At 39.5% G+C, this 16753-nt stretch overlaps 2 protein-coding genes across 2 annotated transcripts; one reads left to right on the top strand and one right to left on the bottom strand.

Annotated features, from left to right (window-relative positions):
* Positions 1–428: 428 nt before the first annotated feature.
* LOC113159121 (calpain-1 catalytic subunit-like) lies at positions 429–7798 on the bottom strand. Its single transcript, XM_026355655.1, has 21 exons — positions 7562–7798; positions 7057–7129; positions 6857–6975; positions 6278–6411; positions 6028–6202; positions 5693–5764; positions 5510–5598; positions 4911–4985; positions 4658–4818; positions 4018–4175; positions 3369–3380; positions 3066–3274; positions 2885–2921; positions 2724–2792; positions 2111–2168; positions 1899–1960; positions 1539–1607; positions 1312–1390; positions 994–1110; positions 793–845; positions 429–681 (listed from the first exon to the last, which is right to left on the bottom strand). Exons 1-21 carry the CDS (start codon positions 7796–7798, stop codon positions 655–657), a joined length of 2085 nt encoding a protein of 694 aa, XP_026211440.1. The 3' UTR covers positions 429–654.
* Positions 7799–14330: 6532 nt separating this feature from the next.
* Positions 14331–16409, top strand: LOC113159826 (complement component C1q receptor). The gene has a single exon (XM_026356765.1). The coding sequence runs from the start codon at positions 14467–14469 to the stop codon at positions 16180–16182; it is 1716 nt and encodes a 571-aa protein (XP_026212550.1). The 5' UTR covers positions 14331–14466; the 3' UTR covers positions 16183–16409.
* The last annotated feature ends 344 nt before the right edge of the window (positions 16410–16753 follow it).

The following is a 16753-nucleotide window of genomic DNA, read 5'->3' as shown; positions in this document are numbered from 1 at the left end:
AAGAACAGACTTGAGTTAGAACAGGAAAAACAATTGTTGGTGCGTATCTGATCACTTCAGTGTTGTTATCTTATTGCAAGCTGTCATTCTTAAAGGGATCTAAATCCTATATGAAGATAAAAGATAAAATCTTTGTTGCATTTATGATTTTCAAGTGAAGTTATAAATTTGTGATTAATTGTACGAATGAAAATGTGTTCATAATAATTAACTAGTGGTAATAATACTGATAATCAAGAGGCAACAGACTTGGTGATAAAGAGAAGAATGACATATGATAAAAGTGACGAGCCCACCTTTAAATGTAATGTTATTTTGTAGAAATACATACAGTGAAATCTGAAATGAGTTTGTATAATGTTTTCCACAAACGACAAACTGCTGTGATAATGTGTGCTATTTAAATTTTATTTTGTAAAGCACAGAAATACAATAAGCCAAACTCAATCCTAATTATGTCCAATTATATATCTATTATATAACCTAAAAAAAAGTAATAACGTTCCATCTCCAATCCAGTCCTACGGTATTTTGGCTGTATGTTTTACATACTTCTTTCACACTTTCAAGATGCAGTTTGGGAAATTGAAACATTCTTTTGTGATATTTGCTCCTGTAATTCCAGTTGAATTGTGTGGAGGATCTTCTTTGTTGTTAGGTGTACATTGAAATGTACATCCACTGAGAAAAGAATATGTAAAAATACATGTGTTAGAAGTTGTTTTTTTTTTAACAGCTGGAGTGTGTGAAAAGTTATAACCATAAAATACTGGTACGGATAAAGTTTATTACCTCAGACTCTCTCAGACTCAAGACTTTTCCGTCAGTCAGTTTTTGAAAGATTTCTGTTGAGAAACACACAAAAAATGCATCAAGCTAAATAAAATGTGTCTTTTTTCAACTACTTGTCTTCTAATACTGTAGTAAAACATCCAGTGTGAGGATACACATTTGAAGTTATTTACAATGGTAATGAGTCCTGTAGCCACTTACTGTACATGCAGTCCAAGCGAAGGACCAGACTGATGAAGCTCTCTAGTGTCATGTGTCCAGATGAGGCACCGTAGCGCAGAGCCATCAGATTCAACATGTCGTCGCTGATTTTCAGGCCTAAGAAAACAAACATACGTACAATAATACAATACAAAAGACAAATACATACAATACAATAGAATATATTTTTTCATATGTAAAGCAATAAAGCAGTTCATCATGTACACAAATGTAATAATGACAATAATAAAACTTGCTGATGGTTCAAAAAACATACAATTAAGAGGACATAATAAATTCTGAGCTGGTCGTTAGTACCTGAAGCTAGGAATGCATTCCTCAGCTCGCTCAGTGACAGAGTTCCTGTTCGAGAGACATCCGTGCGGAAGAAAATTTCCTTAAGGGTAAAAGATGAAAACGGCAACAATGGTCAGAAAAGTATTTTTTTTTAATCTTTATGGGTGCTATACAACGTTATATATATATATATAAACATTATCTAAAAAACTGTTTAAGGATGAAATGTTAAGCTGCACTTCATTTACCTTGTAGGCAACAACCTTCCTCCACAGACGAACAAATTCCTCACTGTTGAGTTTTCCTGTGATGGATGTCTTTGGAAGTCAACTTTAAGGTAACATGATAAGATGAACATATATTGACCTGACCTCAGTAGTGAGCTTTATTTTAATCAGTGTTAAAAAATCTTTATTAACCAATATACAAATTATAAGAATATTCAAATTGAGTGTTTTGTCATTTGTACATTAAGAACTTTATAGGGCATTACACTACAGGTTTTACCTGTATTGAAACTGAAAAAAACCTCTAACCTATTATTTACAGTTTATAAGTTATACTGACAATTATACACAATTATTGTCACATGAATTACAGCAGGATACATCCATCAGAGCAACCATGCTGCGACAGGCATCAATGCTGAAGCCTCCAGATTTTAGGTCACCTAATTGAAATGTGTGAAAAATGTGCCTCAGAAACAAAGCAATATAAATCTAAAAATAAAAACAATATACATTTAAAAAGTTTATTACAGGGTATTTTAATTGTGCTCTTATTTTGTTTGTCAAGCCTGCTAGAGTTTTGTAGTTCAAACCTTTAAGGATGTTGTCATTTAGAAGCACCTGGAGCTGCTCAGCATCCACTTCATCATACTGGAAATGAAAGGAATAATAGAGCATGATGAACACCACTGCATTTTCACTAACCTCTGGGTTGCTGTAGTCTTTTTCAAATCTTTTAGGTTAAGAAACTAACTCCGGCTACAGTACAGCAGCAGCAGCCCTTGAAAAGTTAAACATGCATATTTTCAACCCCTGTGTCCTAAAATATGAGCATGTTTCTATACAAAAACAAATATGTTTCTGTGGATAATTGCAACCAGATCGCGTTTTCTGTTAACGAGATGATTATATGTTCACAATTAACATAAATGATTCGCAAGTTGCAAACACATGTTATGATATAAAAAAAAAAATCAATCATTACACAGACAACATCTTTAACAAATACACAATCTGTCTTTAAACATAACCAAAGTGCTTTTTTGGCTAAAACCCAACCTCACACAGGACTCTAGCAACCGTTGTAGCCAACAAATGGTGACAGCAAACTAAGTGTAAATTGGTAGTCATGCCAAATGGTGGAAACATTTCTAATTAGCTGCAATTAAACTCACTAGCTCACTAATTATGTTAGAGGAAAATTACCTTGTCTGAATGCTGGCTGAAAAAACTTCTCTTATTTTCATCATCCTTTGTATCTTTGATGTGGTGGAGCTGGAATTGCAAGTAGATTTGTAGTTTTACTGTAAATTATATGCAAGTGGGAAATCATACTTCACATAATCTTTTTGTAAAATGTTGTTCACCTTTTGGGGCTCATCTTTATGGTCGTCTGAATTTTCACTGTGGTGGAAGATAGAAGACATTACACATGGTAGTTAGTAATAAAAGTAAAGTACTAAAACACCAGTAATGTGTGATGCATGCCATGCTGATTAGTGTTTGATAGACAAACGGTGAGGCATTAGGTTGAGAGAGTAAGCATACTACACATGGGTCTTTGTTTTGGAGTGGATGGTGAGGATGAAGGAGGCGGACTCATTGGGACTGAAGGTGGACGGCACAATCACATATTCACCGGGCTTTAACAAAAGGAACTCCGTCACCTCACGTGCATTCATGAAGATTTCCGTTTTGGCAACGGGTGCGTGGGTGTTGAAGAACGTAGCAGGAAACTTCCCCTTCTGTGCCGTATACTAAACCATAAAGAGATTACTGTGTTTAGTTCTCTTGAATTTGGATCAGTTAAAAAGCTGCACACTGAACAGACAATGTGTGCTTGTTTCTTACTTGTTCAGGGATCTTGATGGAAATCAGGGGAAGATTTCATGTTGAGGACAAAAGCCAGTTTTAATTAGGATAGTAACAGGTACATTAATACAGCCACTCAACAGAAAAAACAGACTCTTATCAAGACTACTTAGAATGCACATGACCAGCAGATAGGGTGTGTGGACTTTGTAGTTGTACTTTCACTGTGTTTACTTTCAGTTTTACTACAACCATTCTTCAGTTAGAATAGCAAACTCACAATCTTTCCTGATTCGTTAGTGGTTAAATGTTAAATTATCCACCGACTTAACTACATCATATAAATGAAACATCCACTTTATGACAGCTGTAAATGAATGTGGAGCTGCAAAAGAAAGTGGGGGCATGTGTTTATCTGAATAGCTTTCAGTTTGAAATGTTTTATTTAACATTTAGAGATGATTTTCAAAATTCTGATCCTTAAAATTAGGATAAATCCAACCCCTTTTCAGATACTATTGATTATATGAGCTTTATTTTGTCAGCTATTACACCCAGCCGCTTCACATAATTGTTATAATAATTAATAATAGTGGTAGTAGTATAGCAGTGTATACAACTTTGTAACACTATACAAGCACGTCCACACAGTCCACACTCTGTGACAGAAACAATAAATAGCTACTACCTCAAATACATAGAATCCAATGTGGAGATTTTGGACGAGGCGTCGGTTTCTCTTGTCCGGCTTCTGAATGAGAGATATCAGCATGTTTTTTTCTGTCTCTGTCGCTGAATAGTGACCATCATACTTGACCCGACACTGTGGATTAGTCCAGAAACTGTCTGGAAGACAAAATGAGAAATGAAGTTCATGATGAAGTGTGTATTGTGTAGTATAAACTGAAAAATGGAGGTCAGACTGAGGTCAGGTGAACATCAGTATTATCAAGAACTGCTCTTGCTGCGCGAGTTACTTATTTGAGCAAGATAAGCTACTGTGTAAAAACCATGTCACAACAAAGCTTATCTCATGTTTACTATGTCACACTATTTCTGAGGCTTTACTCATGTGGCCACCCACCTTAATTTTCCGAGTAACAACAAACTCAGAATGTTACAACATGTCTTAGCTAGAGGCTCGCAGTGAAAATATTGGAACAAATTAATAATACAGTATCATCTGAAGGAAGTCTGTAGGTGCAGCATCAACTAGAGAGCATTAGTTTGTCCATACAATGCTGGAAAATCTAGTCACATTGTTATATATACATATATAAAATAATCATATGGTAATTAACACTCAAAAACACAAAGCAGCTTCTTACTTGGATTATTCATGCATCCCCCAGCAGTGGTTCCTGCAACCCATCTGCCCTCATACATGGACGTTTTCCACTGAGCAGAGGAGTTTCCATCAAGGAAGTCGGGATTCAAGCCACAGATGTCAAGATCCACATAGTACTTACAGAAGTCTTCAATGGTCATCCTGTTGAAATCAGAGTTAATATTGTTCATATGCTGCGCTGATATAAAGCAAACATTCAAGTGCTTTAGAGATATTTGACTTAGTTTACTCACCAAAACTCTCCATCATCACCCACTGTGAGGCACATCTGACGATCCTGAGCACTTACAGTTTGCCACAGCGGCGACCTTGAAGGCAATTTATCATTTGTTTATGTATCAAGCAAAGCAAGCATTTAATTCCAACTGTCTGACCAAGTCTCCAATGTAGTTTGGAGACTTACCCTAAATGCAATAGTCATTTTTGATTCTGATAATGTTCTACATTGACAGATTGTTTTCGAGTGTTAGCGTGAGGATGAGACCACTAGGAAAACACTAATGTGCTTGTGCAATGGGTCACTGTACGTTTGTCATACATATTGCAGTGGAGGCCAGATTGTTATACCTCATTAGTAGGGGCAGTATTTAGAGTTTCCATTGAGGTTAAATTCCTTTTCTAACCTTCTGAACTCATTTCAAAGTATTCTCCTGAATGCTTGGTAATGGTATTGTCCTCCTCATACAGTTCCACTGAAAGTTGGCCTGACAACTAACTACAACTTAAAATAGATCTTTGAGAAATATGTCACTATAAATACACTTTCCCGTGTTTTGTCATTTGATAATATTAACTCATATTTCTGCATATGAAATCACTGAGTTTTTCTTACTCATCACTCCAGTCTCCGTTCCACTCTCCGTTGCCCCAGGGATTCCACAGACGCACCAGGCTTACGAGTTTCCCTCTGCTTTCTATCATCTGACCAGCAATCATCACAGCATTGTCAAACATAATTGTAAGAAAGCCATTAATCTAATTCCAAAAAAGTGTTTTGACAAATGAAGTCCCTCACCTGTTTGACACCTGTCACAGTGTACGCGTGGCCTTGGACCAGTCCATTTGGTAATACTTTGATATCATGTGTCTTCAACAAAACAGATCAATCAATGTCAAAAATTTAAAAATTCACAAATCATTATCAATACAAACGATAAACGGCTGTAAACAGTGAGGTTAAGGTCACATGACCATCAGATGTAGAATTATAGTGCTATACTATAACTGTACACAAATGTAACATTGACTGGTCAAGTTGGACAAAAACAGTGGAAAAAAAGCACTTCTTAACATGTATATTTGTAAAAGAGATGAAAAAGAAACAGCCAGTGTGGCATATGTGTGTCTTACCCCTTGAAGTGTACCACAACCCATCAGTGTGTGAGATTTGCCAGCTCTGTACATCAGCTCCCACAGGTTTGCAGGGGGATCTGACAGCTGGATAGACATGTGGACACCCCCAGTGAAGTCCATCATAGCCTCCACAGGAGTCCCTGCATTCATGTCCGTATAGGAGCCGCACACTCTGGCACAGGAAGAGATGGTATTAATGATACTCCACAAACAAGAGCAAACCCGCTTATGTCTGGATGTTACGTACTTGGCATAGGCTTTCTCGAGCAGAGCAGGCCAGAACTCATTTCTATTTTTGGAGTGGACAAAGATTAGTCTGCCATCGATTGTCGGTAGCTTGTCATCAATGACGACATCCACCCACTTTCCAAATCTCCAGAACTGAATGTTTAAAACATATAAAAATATAGATGTGTTGTTTTAAAATGAAACTTTTGAATGGTTAGAAAGTAGAATAGGACACTGGTTAAATCACTAACTTTCTAAGAAAATGAGTAATGTGGTGTTGATGCCTGTCTACTGTCCACACCCCACACATAGCAGACGCTTGCAGTGTTGCTGTCCTCTCTTGTATTTTGCCTTGGATCAGTGAACTGATTTAATTGTAAATCACTCAGTGCTTTAGCCTCAGAGTTCAAGCTTCACTCTCGAGTTCATTCCTGTAACTTAAAAATCACCTCAGGTGCCATTTACTGGCTGAGCTAGGTCCTATTTTTTAACTTGCTTTAAATCATGCTGATGGTACTCCATCATAATATGAATATAATAAAAAATAAAGGTAGATGTACTTATAAAACCGGTAATTAGTTGCGCTGTTAGTATTTACCCTGAAGTGAAACAGCCCACAGTAGTTTTCATCAAATGTTTGCTCATGAGGGACAACTTGCTCGAGGATGTGGCGCTGGAATGTGAGAGCTCCAATAGACGCAAGAAACCAGCAGTTTCCTGTATTAAAACCGGTTTGTTGAGTGAGGAAGACAAATGCAAAACAGTATCAGGATCTTATGACTGTAGAAATCTCCTTACCAAGAAATTCCCCCTGACCAAAGTCAAACCTGGAGATGCCATCCAGTACAAAGGCTGGATTAGGACTAATTTTCTGAAACAGGGTCAGCATTAAAAAAGGTTAATATCTGAAATGATACATGTTCTTGTTCTTATTCTTACGTATAAGGCCACAATGAGATTTCTCTTATGCATAGTGTAACTGGATAAATTCAGTTATCTACAAAGAGTTAGCTGTTGGTATCTCGCCAAATGATAAGCTTAGAATCTTAAATAATTACTACAGTAGAAACTGTTTTAAAGTGGGATGGGATTGAAAAATATACATAAACATTAAAAAATGAGGTGAGGTTTCACGCTTTCCTTGCTATAATCCAACCATAACACTTCCAATAACTCCAATCATGCTCACCTACTGGCTATGATTTGTCATGTAAACTTAGATATAAGTGGCCTTATATGACAAAAAAGACACTTGTATACTGAGCTGGTCTCCTTTGTGCTCAGACGCTGCCCAAACACTCACCCCTGGTCTCAGCCACACTATGCGGGCCACATCAGAAGGCTTCAGTATCCCATCACCGATGGAGCGCCTTTCTGGGGGGAACATGTCGTCTATGTATCTGACTCCTCGGATGAGACAGTACTGTTTCAGGTCTTTGTAGTCTTGGTTAAAGATCCTAGTAGGGTTTCCAATCATCCCAAACCCATCTTGCTTGTGACGAGCCTCTAGGATGTTCAGACACACACCAGGGGCTGGCATTGCTGTAGTGTCTGGTTAAATGTGACCTGACGGGGGACCTGGTGGTGACTTCCCACTATGGTCTACACACACACAAATAAGTCTGTAAATAAAGTCAGAGATGTGGTTTTACCAAAAGAAATTCAATTTTATCCCAAATAGATAAAAGTCCAGATAAAACAAATATGTTCCCACTAAAAGCTACACATTCAGTTTTAATTACACACACACACAACACACAACAATCACCTTAAAAATGATCAGGAGAGCGTCAGGTTCTCAGTTTCCTAATAAAGCAGGAAACACCTACACCGGTCACCAACACACACCAAGTGGACGCAGAGAGCCGTGTACTGTACTGATGCTACCTAATAAGAACAACAGAGAGGATATGACTTCACCTGGTGAGGCCTGATTGGAGCCCCGGTGATGCTACAGGTAGACAACACCACTACAATCTACCCCCACGGTTTTAATATCGCGTCCACTAGATATGCTGCTGTACACATGACCCCAGCCTCTAACTCTACGGTCTGAAATACACTATGACACCAACACTGCTACCAGGGATCAGAGAGCTTGCAGCCCCACCCCATTGTGGTTTTTGGGAGGTGATACTTGGGCCCCGTGGCCAGGACAAGAGCCTTGTCTATTAGTGGGTGTGGTCACCACTAAAATCAAGTCGTGCAAGAGGGTCTTCCTCCCCCTCCACGCCCTCTGTATGTTGATCACCCTCCAACCTAGGGACTTCTGGTGGGTGATGAATGACAGATACTGGTTTCAACATAGACCCATGCACTGTCTTTACTTTCTGATCATCTAGGGGGGCAATGGAGTATACTGATCCTCCAGGACTCCAGGACATAGATGGTGGGACTCCAGGCATTCTGTATTTTTGCACGGCCTCTCCTATTATAGTTTTGCAGAAAAACTAATTGTTCAATTACAATTACAACTAATGATCTAGATCAATTAGCAAATTTGCTTAACAAAAACCTTACAATTTACAGATAATATCAGCTGGGTTATAGAGAACACAAACACATTTCAGTCTTTTGGAACATTAACAACTGTGCAAGATTATAAGTATATTACACTAATGGTGTTATCTTACCTCACCAGCTTCAGAGAGAAAATGCGTAGTGCTGTGAGGAGGGTGGGTGAATCAGCAGGTAAGTGCAGCGAGGCCCTAACCCTTAAATAATACCTGTAAACGCCTCACGCTTCCAGGGTTGGTTGATGTCCTTTCCTATATCTTAAGGAGATACAGTGTGTCATTTACCTTCAAGCAAACCCCGCCTGCAAGCTCTACTTTGAGTGACAAGACTGCAGAGGTTCATTGTTATGACCTGAAACACACTTATCTTATCTTTACAGTAACCACAGTGGTTAATGATCAGTGAGGATACAAAACTACCATTTGAGTCACTGTCCAACTAAAGCTGTTGGCTGCAGTGTTTACAAAAGGTTTGATACTGCGATTAAGGCCCGTCCCATTAATTTTAACCTTTGATACCTTATGATCACTGTGGCTATTTTTAAACCAAAACAACCACCAGCAAATAAGCAGAGATGTAGCCACCAGCTGTACGATTCGACTGTAGCTGTAGCTGCTCTCATCAGTAATAATGATGATGTGATTATTTGTGATTATGACAAAGATTATTTCTAAGCTAAACTAAGCTTGTGAGAAAACAAAAGTCATTGAACTGTCACAGTCATTGTGGTTTCATCCCCTCATTTTCATGTAATGTTTAAGGGGAGCATATGCATTGACCCATATTATTTCATTCTGCTGTTAATTTACTCTCCTCTTTCTTCTCAGATGGCATTCTTCCAGCTCAGAGCTGGATCCTGCCTGTCTGCTCTTGAGGTGCAGTTACAAACATGTCAAAACTTGACTTTGCTGCTTTTTGTAAGGAAATACACAGTACACAGCGTGAATTCTTGTTGGCCTTGTCTTTACAGCTTTAACAGCAACTATTGCATCTAGGTTTACAATGATTTTCTGTGTTTTAATACTATTTTTGTAGGGCCTGTATGTCTGGGTGCTGTATTAGGTGTGTGGTCATTAATTATATACATACAGAGATATTTCAACTCCGTAAGGTTGGTCGGTTGCACCATTAGCAGTATCCTTCCTTGTTCAGTCCATGATTGTCTATTATGGTGCGATGCCCTGCAGGTACTGCCAATAAAGTGCTGTTACAGAAATAAGAAATTGGCTTTCTTTGTGAAGTCTGTAATTTTACCAAAGTTGGGCTGAAAAGTCGTAGCAAATATATAAGGAAAAGTATGTAAAATGAATTTGCATTAGTTCTTTTAACACTTTCTTCGTACACCACTGTTGTAGAGCTGCTTGCACATTGTTCCGTCCTCCATTGCTCCTTGTTGGGTTCTGTTTGTTTAGCTTGACTCCATGAATGATATGCATCAGCCATGCACTTTCTTCGCAAACAAAAGAAACGCACATACATGAGGCACACATATACCACATACACTGGCGTGATAAAAGAGCAGATGTTGCCGTTTGAGTTTGTCCAACATGTCTCAGCCTGCGCTCTTATTTTGATTTAACAGTAATTCTGTGACTGATACTGCAGGTGAAAGAAGAGCTTGCTGCAGTTTCGTTTCACACATGAAAGTACAGTATGGGAGAAAAGAATAAACATGCAGATGGGAGAGGGACAGGACAACAAGAAATGGTGGGAGAGAGAGAGAGACAATGAATAAGCTAAGGCTCCTATATATTCAGATTTGACCCATCTGGAATGAGGCATTGGCAGCCAGGAGAGAGAGAGGGGTCAGACTAGACTAGATGCTCATGTGCTTGGGGCTGAATCAAATTTGACGAAGGAGCACCAACCCTAGCACCCCCTCCAGATCCAGGCCCATTTCCACTTAATGTTTGTTCATTGTGCAAACACTTCCCAGGTCAGCAAACACAATGAAACAATAGAATTAGTTGCTTTATGGTCGTCAAGCCGTGTTAAATTGTGTTTTTTTCACTAATGTCAGGAGTTTAATAATTACAGGAGCTGATAATGTTTGTTATCTGAACAGTTTGGCATGAACATCAGAGCACTTCTTAAGAAAATGAACTACTGTGTTTCCCCGAGTTGTTTTATGTTATCTGTAATACACATGTTGTCATATAGTCCAGAAGCATGGTGGGTGTGCTGTGTCCAGCTTTTGGTTTTACTTCAAAACCATACTTAGGAACAGGCAGAGGTGACGGGTCGCTAACAAACACGGTACAGTGAGGAGTGGCGGCTGATCGCTTGCCTGTGTAAATCACAATCTCACACACTGCCAGCATCCCTGTGACCTTATTATACGTGTGGGTCTGCTGGTTTTTGGAGATAGCCAGGTGCTTGTTTGCAGATTATGCTTCGGCACTGCACAAATTGCTAAAGGAACTGGATTGTCGTGTAACGTCTTAATCCTTACATCTTTGATTCTTATATAACAGGCTTTTCCCCTGTCTAGGCATGTTGAACACAGTGTGTTGGATAAATGTCACACTGAATCAGTGGATGAGGGATTGGTTCAACAAAACACTTTTTCTCACTTGAATCTAGTCGAAAAATAATTTTCCCAGGTTATCACTCTACTGTCTCTGATGTTTTGGTTATCCCAGTACCTTAAAATGTATTAAGATTAAGAGGTATTATTATTAATGGTATGATATTTCTAAAATTCACAGTAATGGAAACATTCGCGGTGGGAGAATTTCGTGGAACAGCTGCTTTATAGTTGTTTGCCTTTCCATGGAACTGGCACCCAGCCCATCTGGCAGACCTCCACTTCTCCAGAAGTAGAAGATATACTGCATGAAAATCATGCCTGTGTTGCTGAAAAGTTAAAGTGGGAGTACTTATTTACTCCTGATGCTACATTGTAATCTGACCATAATTACCTTTTTCATTTTCCTCAACAATGAGACACACATTACGATGGGATGTGATAAAGATTTGAAACCACCTTTTGCCCACAGCCGCTCCTATTTAATTCAAACTTTATCACCTGTGTTGATAATATATTAAAAAATAGTGAAAAGAAAGTAGGAGGCTGAACATACTTATTAGACAAATACAAGTTCAAACATATGAACAAATCTCACATTTGAATCTGAGATTGAAATGGAAATGGGGTTTTTATCTAAATTTATATATACAGTTAGAGCTATTAGCATAGTTTATCAACCAATGTGTGATTTTAAATTTCTAGTAGCCCAGAAATGATCCAAATGAGTCAGGAATTCAGAGACTTGCACAGCACCTCCCCAGGCCACCAGAGGGCAGTAAAGGTTCAGACAGAAGAAGCAGATCAGATAAAAGTTCAGGGCCCGACTCAGTGTTTTACTGCTGCAGCTTCCTGTGTTTGAAGTCGAGGCATGATCCACCTGCAAACAAATGCAGGAAATGTTGTCTGAATAATGTTGTAAATGTTTTTATAGCTTTATTCATTATAGTTGTATTTACTGGCTTTAAGTTGTGTGTTGGGCGTAACTTTGGGTCATTATGTGTATAATGTTCTTTTAAAGCTGTTTATAAAGACCAAAAGTTCAAGTTACTTAAACACATAACTCTGTATAGATCCAGGTCAGTGTGTAAATATACTTCACATCAATAATTAGTCATATATTAAATATGTTAACAGTTCAGTTCAGATGTTAGAAAATCATTCAAATGTAATTTTAGATGACTTCCTTGTTAATTCATTACCTACTCCCAGCACATATTAAATAGTTAGCTCAATATATTGATTATACTGTATTTTGGACAGAGTAACACAAGAGGAATTTCACATGAGTAGAAATGAGTTGCACAGCACTGTGGGATTGTTGGCACAAAGTGCTGTACATGTGTATACAGGAAATAAGTTTACGCTCAGAATTCAGATTCTCAAATGATATGGCAAACAGTTAGGACTGTACTCCATATAGTAAATTGGGAGTGGTTTTGGAGACGACTGGGTCAATACTGCAGGTTAGTTCAGACATTTCAAATATTTTTTCATCCTTACTTTTGTGTAATAGCTCAACTAATGTTCCTTTCTGTCATTTAAGCATATGTCATATGCCAGTGTAAATTAAGCACAAGCTGTAGCCAACATAGCCAAAACTGACGTCCATCTTATTTACTGCTGCTGCATGTTGTGTCTCAATTTAAACTGTAATGTAAAATGTAATGTTTTAATCATTTGATTTATGTTTGAGAATTCCCTAAAACTGGCACTAAGGACAAGAACATTTGTTACCTGAAAGCAATATTCAGACAGTCTTCAGAGAGTTCTTTGAATTAGACAGTTAATTTGCCTGCATGAGCTCATGGGTGGAGGAGTGTTGTTGCTTTTCCTGTGATTGTAGTTGGGCTACTTCCTGCATTCAAACAAATACAGGAAATGTCTGGATACACATGAATGTCCTTGGCACTGCCATCTAAAACTCTACATTCAGCCGCCTTAATCACACACAGGTGATACATAAACACACTTTGCAAGATGAATAATAATAATACCATTACTCAGTTCTTCTGCTATATATATATATATAGACTAAAAAAACACACCCTAATATTTTAGCTTTGATTGCAACACGCATTCACCGTGGAACTGTTTCAATAAGCTTTTGCAATGTTGCAACAGTTCTTCCTCTGCAGAGTTGTATTTATTTTTTGTATTAAGAATAACCTGGTCATTCAGTATATCCAGGTAGTCAGCTGACCTCATTCTTTATCTCATAACATTGCTGAAACTAGATCTGACCAACTGCAGCAACCCCAGATCATAGCACTGCCCCCACAGGCTTGTACAGTAGACACTGGACATGATGGGTGCATCACTTCACCCTCCTCTATTCTTACACTGATGCACCCATCACTCTGGAACAGGGTAAATCTGGACTCATCAGACTACATGAACTTCTTCCATTGGACAGTTCTTAACCCAATTTCAGTAGTTTCAAAATCTCCTTGAATGTTTTTTTTTGCTTGATGACAATAATTAGACCCTTCTGAAACAGATTAACGTATTTTCCACGACCACAGCATGTGTTTACAGACATATTTGTTTAAGAAATGGTATGTTATGTATATTTAAAATTAGATTAAATAAATTAATTTTGTTTTTTTGCCCATAGAAATGAGCTGTAAAACACATGATCACACAACAAAATCACCTGTACTAGATTGGACCAGTATCCCGAATGTATGTCAAATAAAGCAATGAGCAATAAAAATAAAACGTAAGTCAAATCCAGTATCTGTTGCAGCAGGAGCAAAGATCATTGTGTCCGTCCACAGTGGCTGTAATGTCAAAGTGTCTCAGAGACTCTGACCCCTGTTCATGCATTGTGAGACACCACAATTAAGGGAGTCGGCTTAAATGCCTCCAGCCTTCTGAGGCCGGAGACATCTGGAGAACCAGTCAAAACACTGCTAAACCTGCCATTGTTTTTCCATTCTCAAAGGAAATAGTCAGCAGGGTCGAAAAAAACAGCCCATAACTTCTGCTAAACATGATTTCCGTCTTTAGTTTGTGGCCCAAACAGGATGCAGGATCATGACTGTGAGTTTCAGACTCAGGCCACTTGTTTTTTTGGCTACGAATGGACAACCACATATTGGTCTCATTTCACCTAAAATCTCCCAGGGACCCTCTGGATATCAGCTGATTTGTTGATTTCTATGGCAATCATGTTTTGGCTCTTTCTGCTGCAGGTTATCAACAGCTTTGAGGGTTTATCGGGAGCTGAACACGAGACTTTGTGCACTTCCAACGCCTGCTTCACCCTACACACAGGCAGGGTGAAGTTTAGGGAAGCGCACCAGAAATGTGTCGACAATGGAGGTTCTCTGATGACGGTCCGAGACAGGAGAGAAGAGCATGTGCTAAGCTTACTTGTTTCACAGTTTCACAGACACCATCGGGGCAACGGAGTCAAATTTTGGATTGGATTGAAACTCCCCAGTGCAAACTGTGTGTCAGCTGACAAGCCTTTGAGGGGTTTTGAGTGGGTATCTGGGGAGGAAGACTCCCAATACTCCAACTGGGAGAAAGAACCTGTCGTAACCTGCACAGAGGAGAGATGTGTAAGGGTTAATTACACATTATCAAGTCAGAATCAACTAACATGGATTGCTGGATCTTGCAAAACCCGTATCTTTTATGCATGCAAGTTTTACTTCAGGGGAATGTGTCAACCTTTGGTTCTGATGGGGCCTGGACAAATAACTTACATACTGCCGTTCTCAGAAAAGCCAGAAAGCAGACCACTGAAATCATTCCCAGTAGGAACGTATGCAAATACGGTCTGTAGTGACCAGCAGTCCCACTACTCTGTGTGCATGAGGATAAATGACCTCTACCACTGGACCGACCCTGGTCCATTTTGCAAATCTGGAAAGCAAAACTGTAGCATCGGCAACGGCGGATGTGAGCACGAGTGTCGTCAGGACGCAGATGAGGTTCGATGCTTTTGCAAAGAAGGTTACGACCTGGGTGAGGACGCACTCTCGTGCAGGACTAAAGACTTGTGCTCCGCTGACACCTGTGAGCATCAGTGCGTCATGGGGGAGTCAGGATATTTCTGCAGCTGTTCACACGGCTACAGACTGGATGAGAACCAACGCACCTGCTCGGACGTCGACGAGTGCCAGTCACAAGTCTGTGACGGACACCCGTGCGAAAACGTGCAGGGCAGTTACGTTTGCGCGTGTGAAGACGGCTACGAAATGGTGGATGGGAAATGTAGCGATGTCGATGAGTGCGCGCAGTCAAGGTGCGAGCACAGCTGCTTGAACAGTGTCGGATCCTTCTCCTGTGACTGCAACGAGGGCTTCGCTTTGGCCGAGGATGGCCACTCGTGTGTAGATGTGAACGAGTGCGTCTTCAACCGCTGTCAGTTCACCTGCTTTAATTCTGTCGGCAGCTTCAGGTGCGGCTGCCCGCATGGCTTCCACCTGGAGGCCGATGGGCTGAACTGCGCTCTGAATGTGGCACAAACCTTAACCGCTTCTCCCAAAGACCCCCCAGACGAGGAAGCCAACTCCACCGAGTCGTCGATCAGGGCCACGGTTGAGCTCCAACACCAGTCCCCTCACACTGACGCGCCGCCTCCAGACCTGGTGAACGTTACGCACGGCAATCAGCAGAGAAACGCGTCGCTGAGCACAAGTTCTGGCTTCACTGTCGATCCCAAAGTGATGATCTGCGTCCTCGGATCAGTCATTCCTCTGCTCGTGTTGATCGCAGTGACTCTGGCTATTGCAATTTTTCGATGCAGTCGCTCCAAAAAGGAAGCCAAGAAAAACATGACTGCAGACGGCTACTGCTGGGTGTCCTCTGGTTTGGATCCACGTTTGGAAAAACTATATGAGTCCATCTTGACTGATGACCTATGACCTAATAAGAATGGAGAAAACTGACTAGATGGATTCAATAAAACGTTATTTACTTAATTTATGTATTTGTAATCTATTGGTTTGGCTGTTATCACATTATTAAGATATTACATCAGGGAAAGAAGTTCTAGTCCATCAGATGATGATTTGCCTTTCATGTGGTCAACAAGTAAACAGTAGAAATATAGAGAATAGGAGGAATATTGGGTACAAAAATAAAAAACGATGGTATAAAAGTGGACATGATGCTGCATGTATTAGTATTATTGAGATAACATCAAAAAGCAGGAACAGTGTGTTTAACTTACGATGAAAGAAGTGGAAGAAGGATTGACATAATTTATTTAAAAGAAGTGGTTACACCAAAATATGATGACACATACTCTCAGCAAAATGTATTCAAAAAGAATAAGTTCTTATGAAGAATTTGTCCTGATATGATTGGATCATCATTAGTGAGGCACATCATGTGAAGTTGGAGGTAATTTCACTGCTTCGTCCTGCTGGGTTTAATCTGACACGAACTGTTATACTTGTTGTGTATTAAAATCTTAATCTACAATATAGCTGG

The sequence above is a fragment of the Anabas testudineus genome, chromosome 12 (assembly GCF_900324465.2).
Source record: "Anabas testudineus chromosome 12, fAnaTes1.2, whole genome shotgun sequence".
NCBI classification, from domain to species: Eukaryota; Metazoa; Chordata; class Actinopteri; order Anabantiformes; family Anabantidae; genus Anabas; species Anabas testudineus.
Note: the sequence above shows the minus strand (reverse complement) of the source record. Positions and strands in the feature narration are given on the sequence as shown.

What these genes read in the sequence shown, in the direction of transcription:
- LOC113159121 (XM_026355655.1), bottom strand. Translation starts at nt 7,798, where the DNA reads ATGCCAGCCCCTGGTGTGTGTCTGAACATCCTAGAGGCTCGTCACAAG. An exon ending in AACGGAGACTGGAGTGATGA is followed by an intron (nt 4,986 to 5,509) that starts GTAAGAAAAACT and finishes ATTGCCTTCAAG; the next exon opens with GTCGCCGCTGTGGCAAACTG. An exon ending in TCGCTTGGACTGCATGTACA is followed by an intron (nt 846 to 993) that starts GTAAGTGGCTAC and finishes GTTTCTCAACAG; the next exon opens with AAATCTTTCAAAAACTGACT.
- LOC113159826 (XM_026356765.1), top strand. Translation starts at nt 14,467, where the DNA reads ATGGCAATCATGTTTTGGCTCTTTCTGCTGCAGGTTATCAACAGCTTT.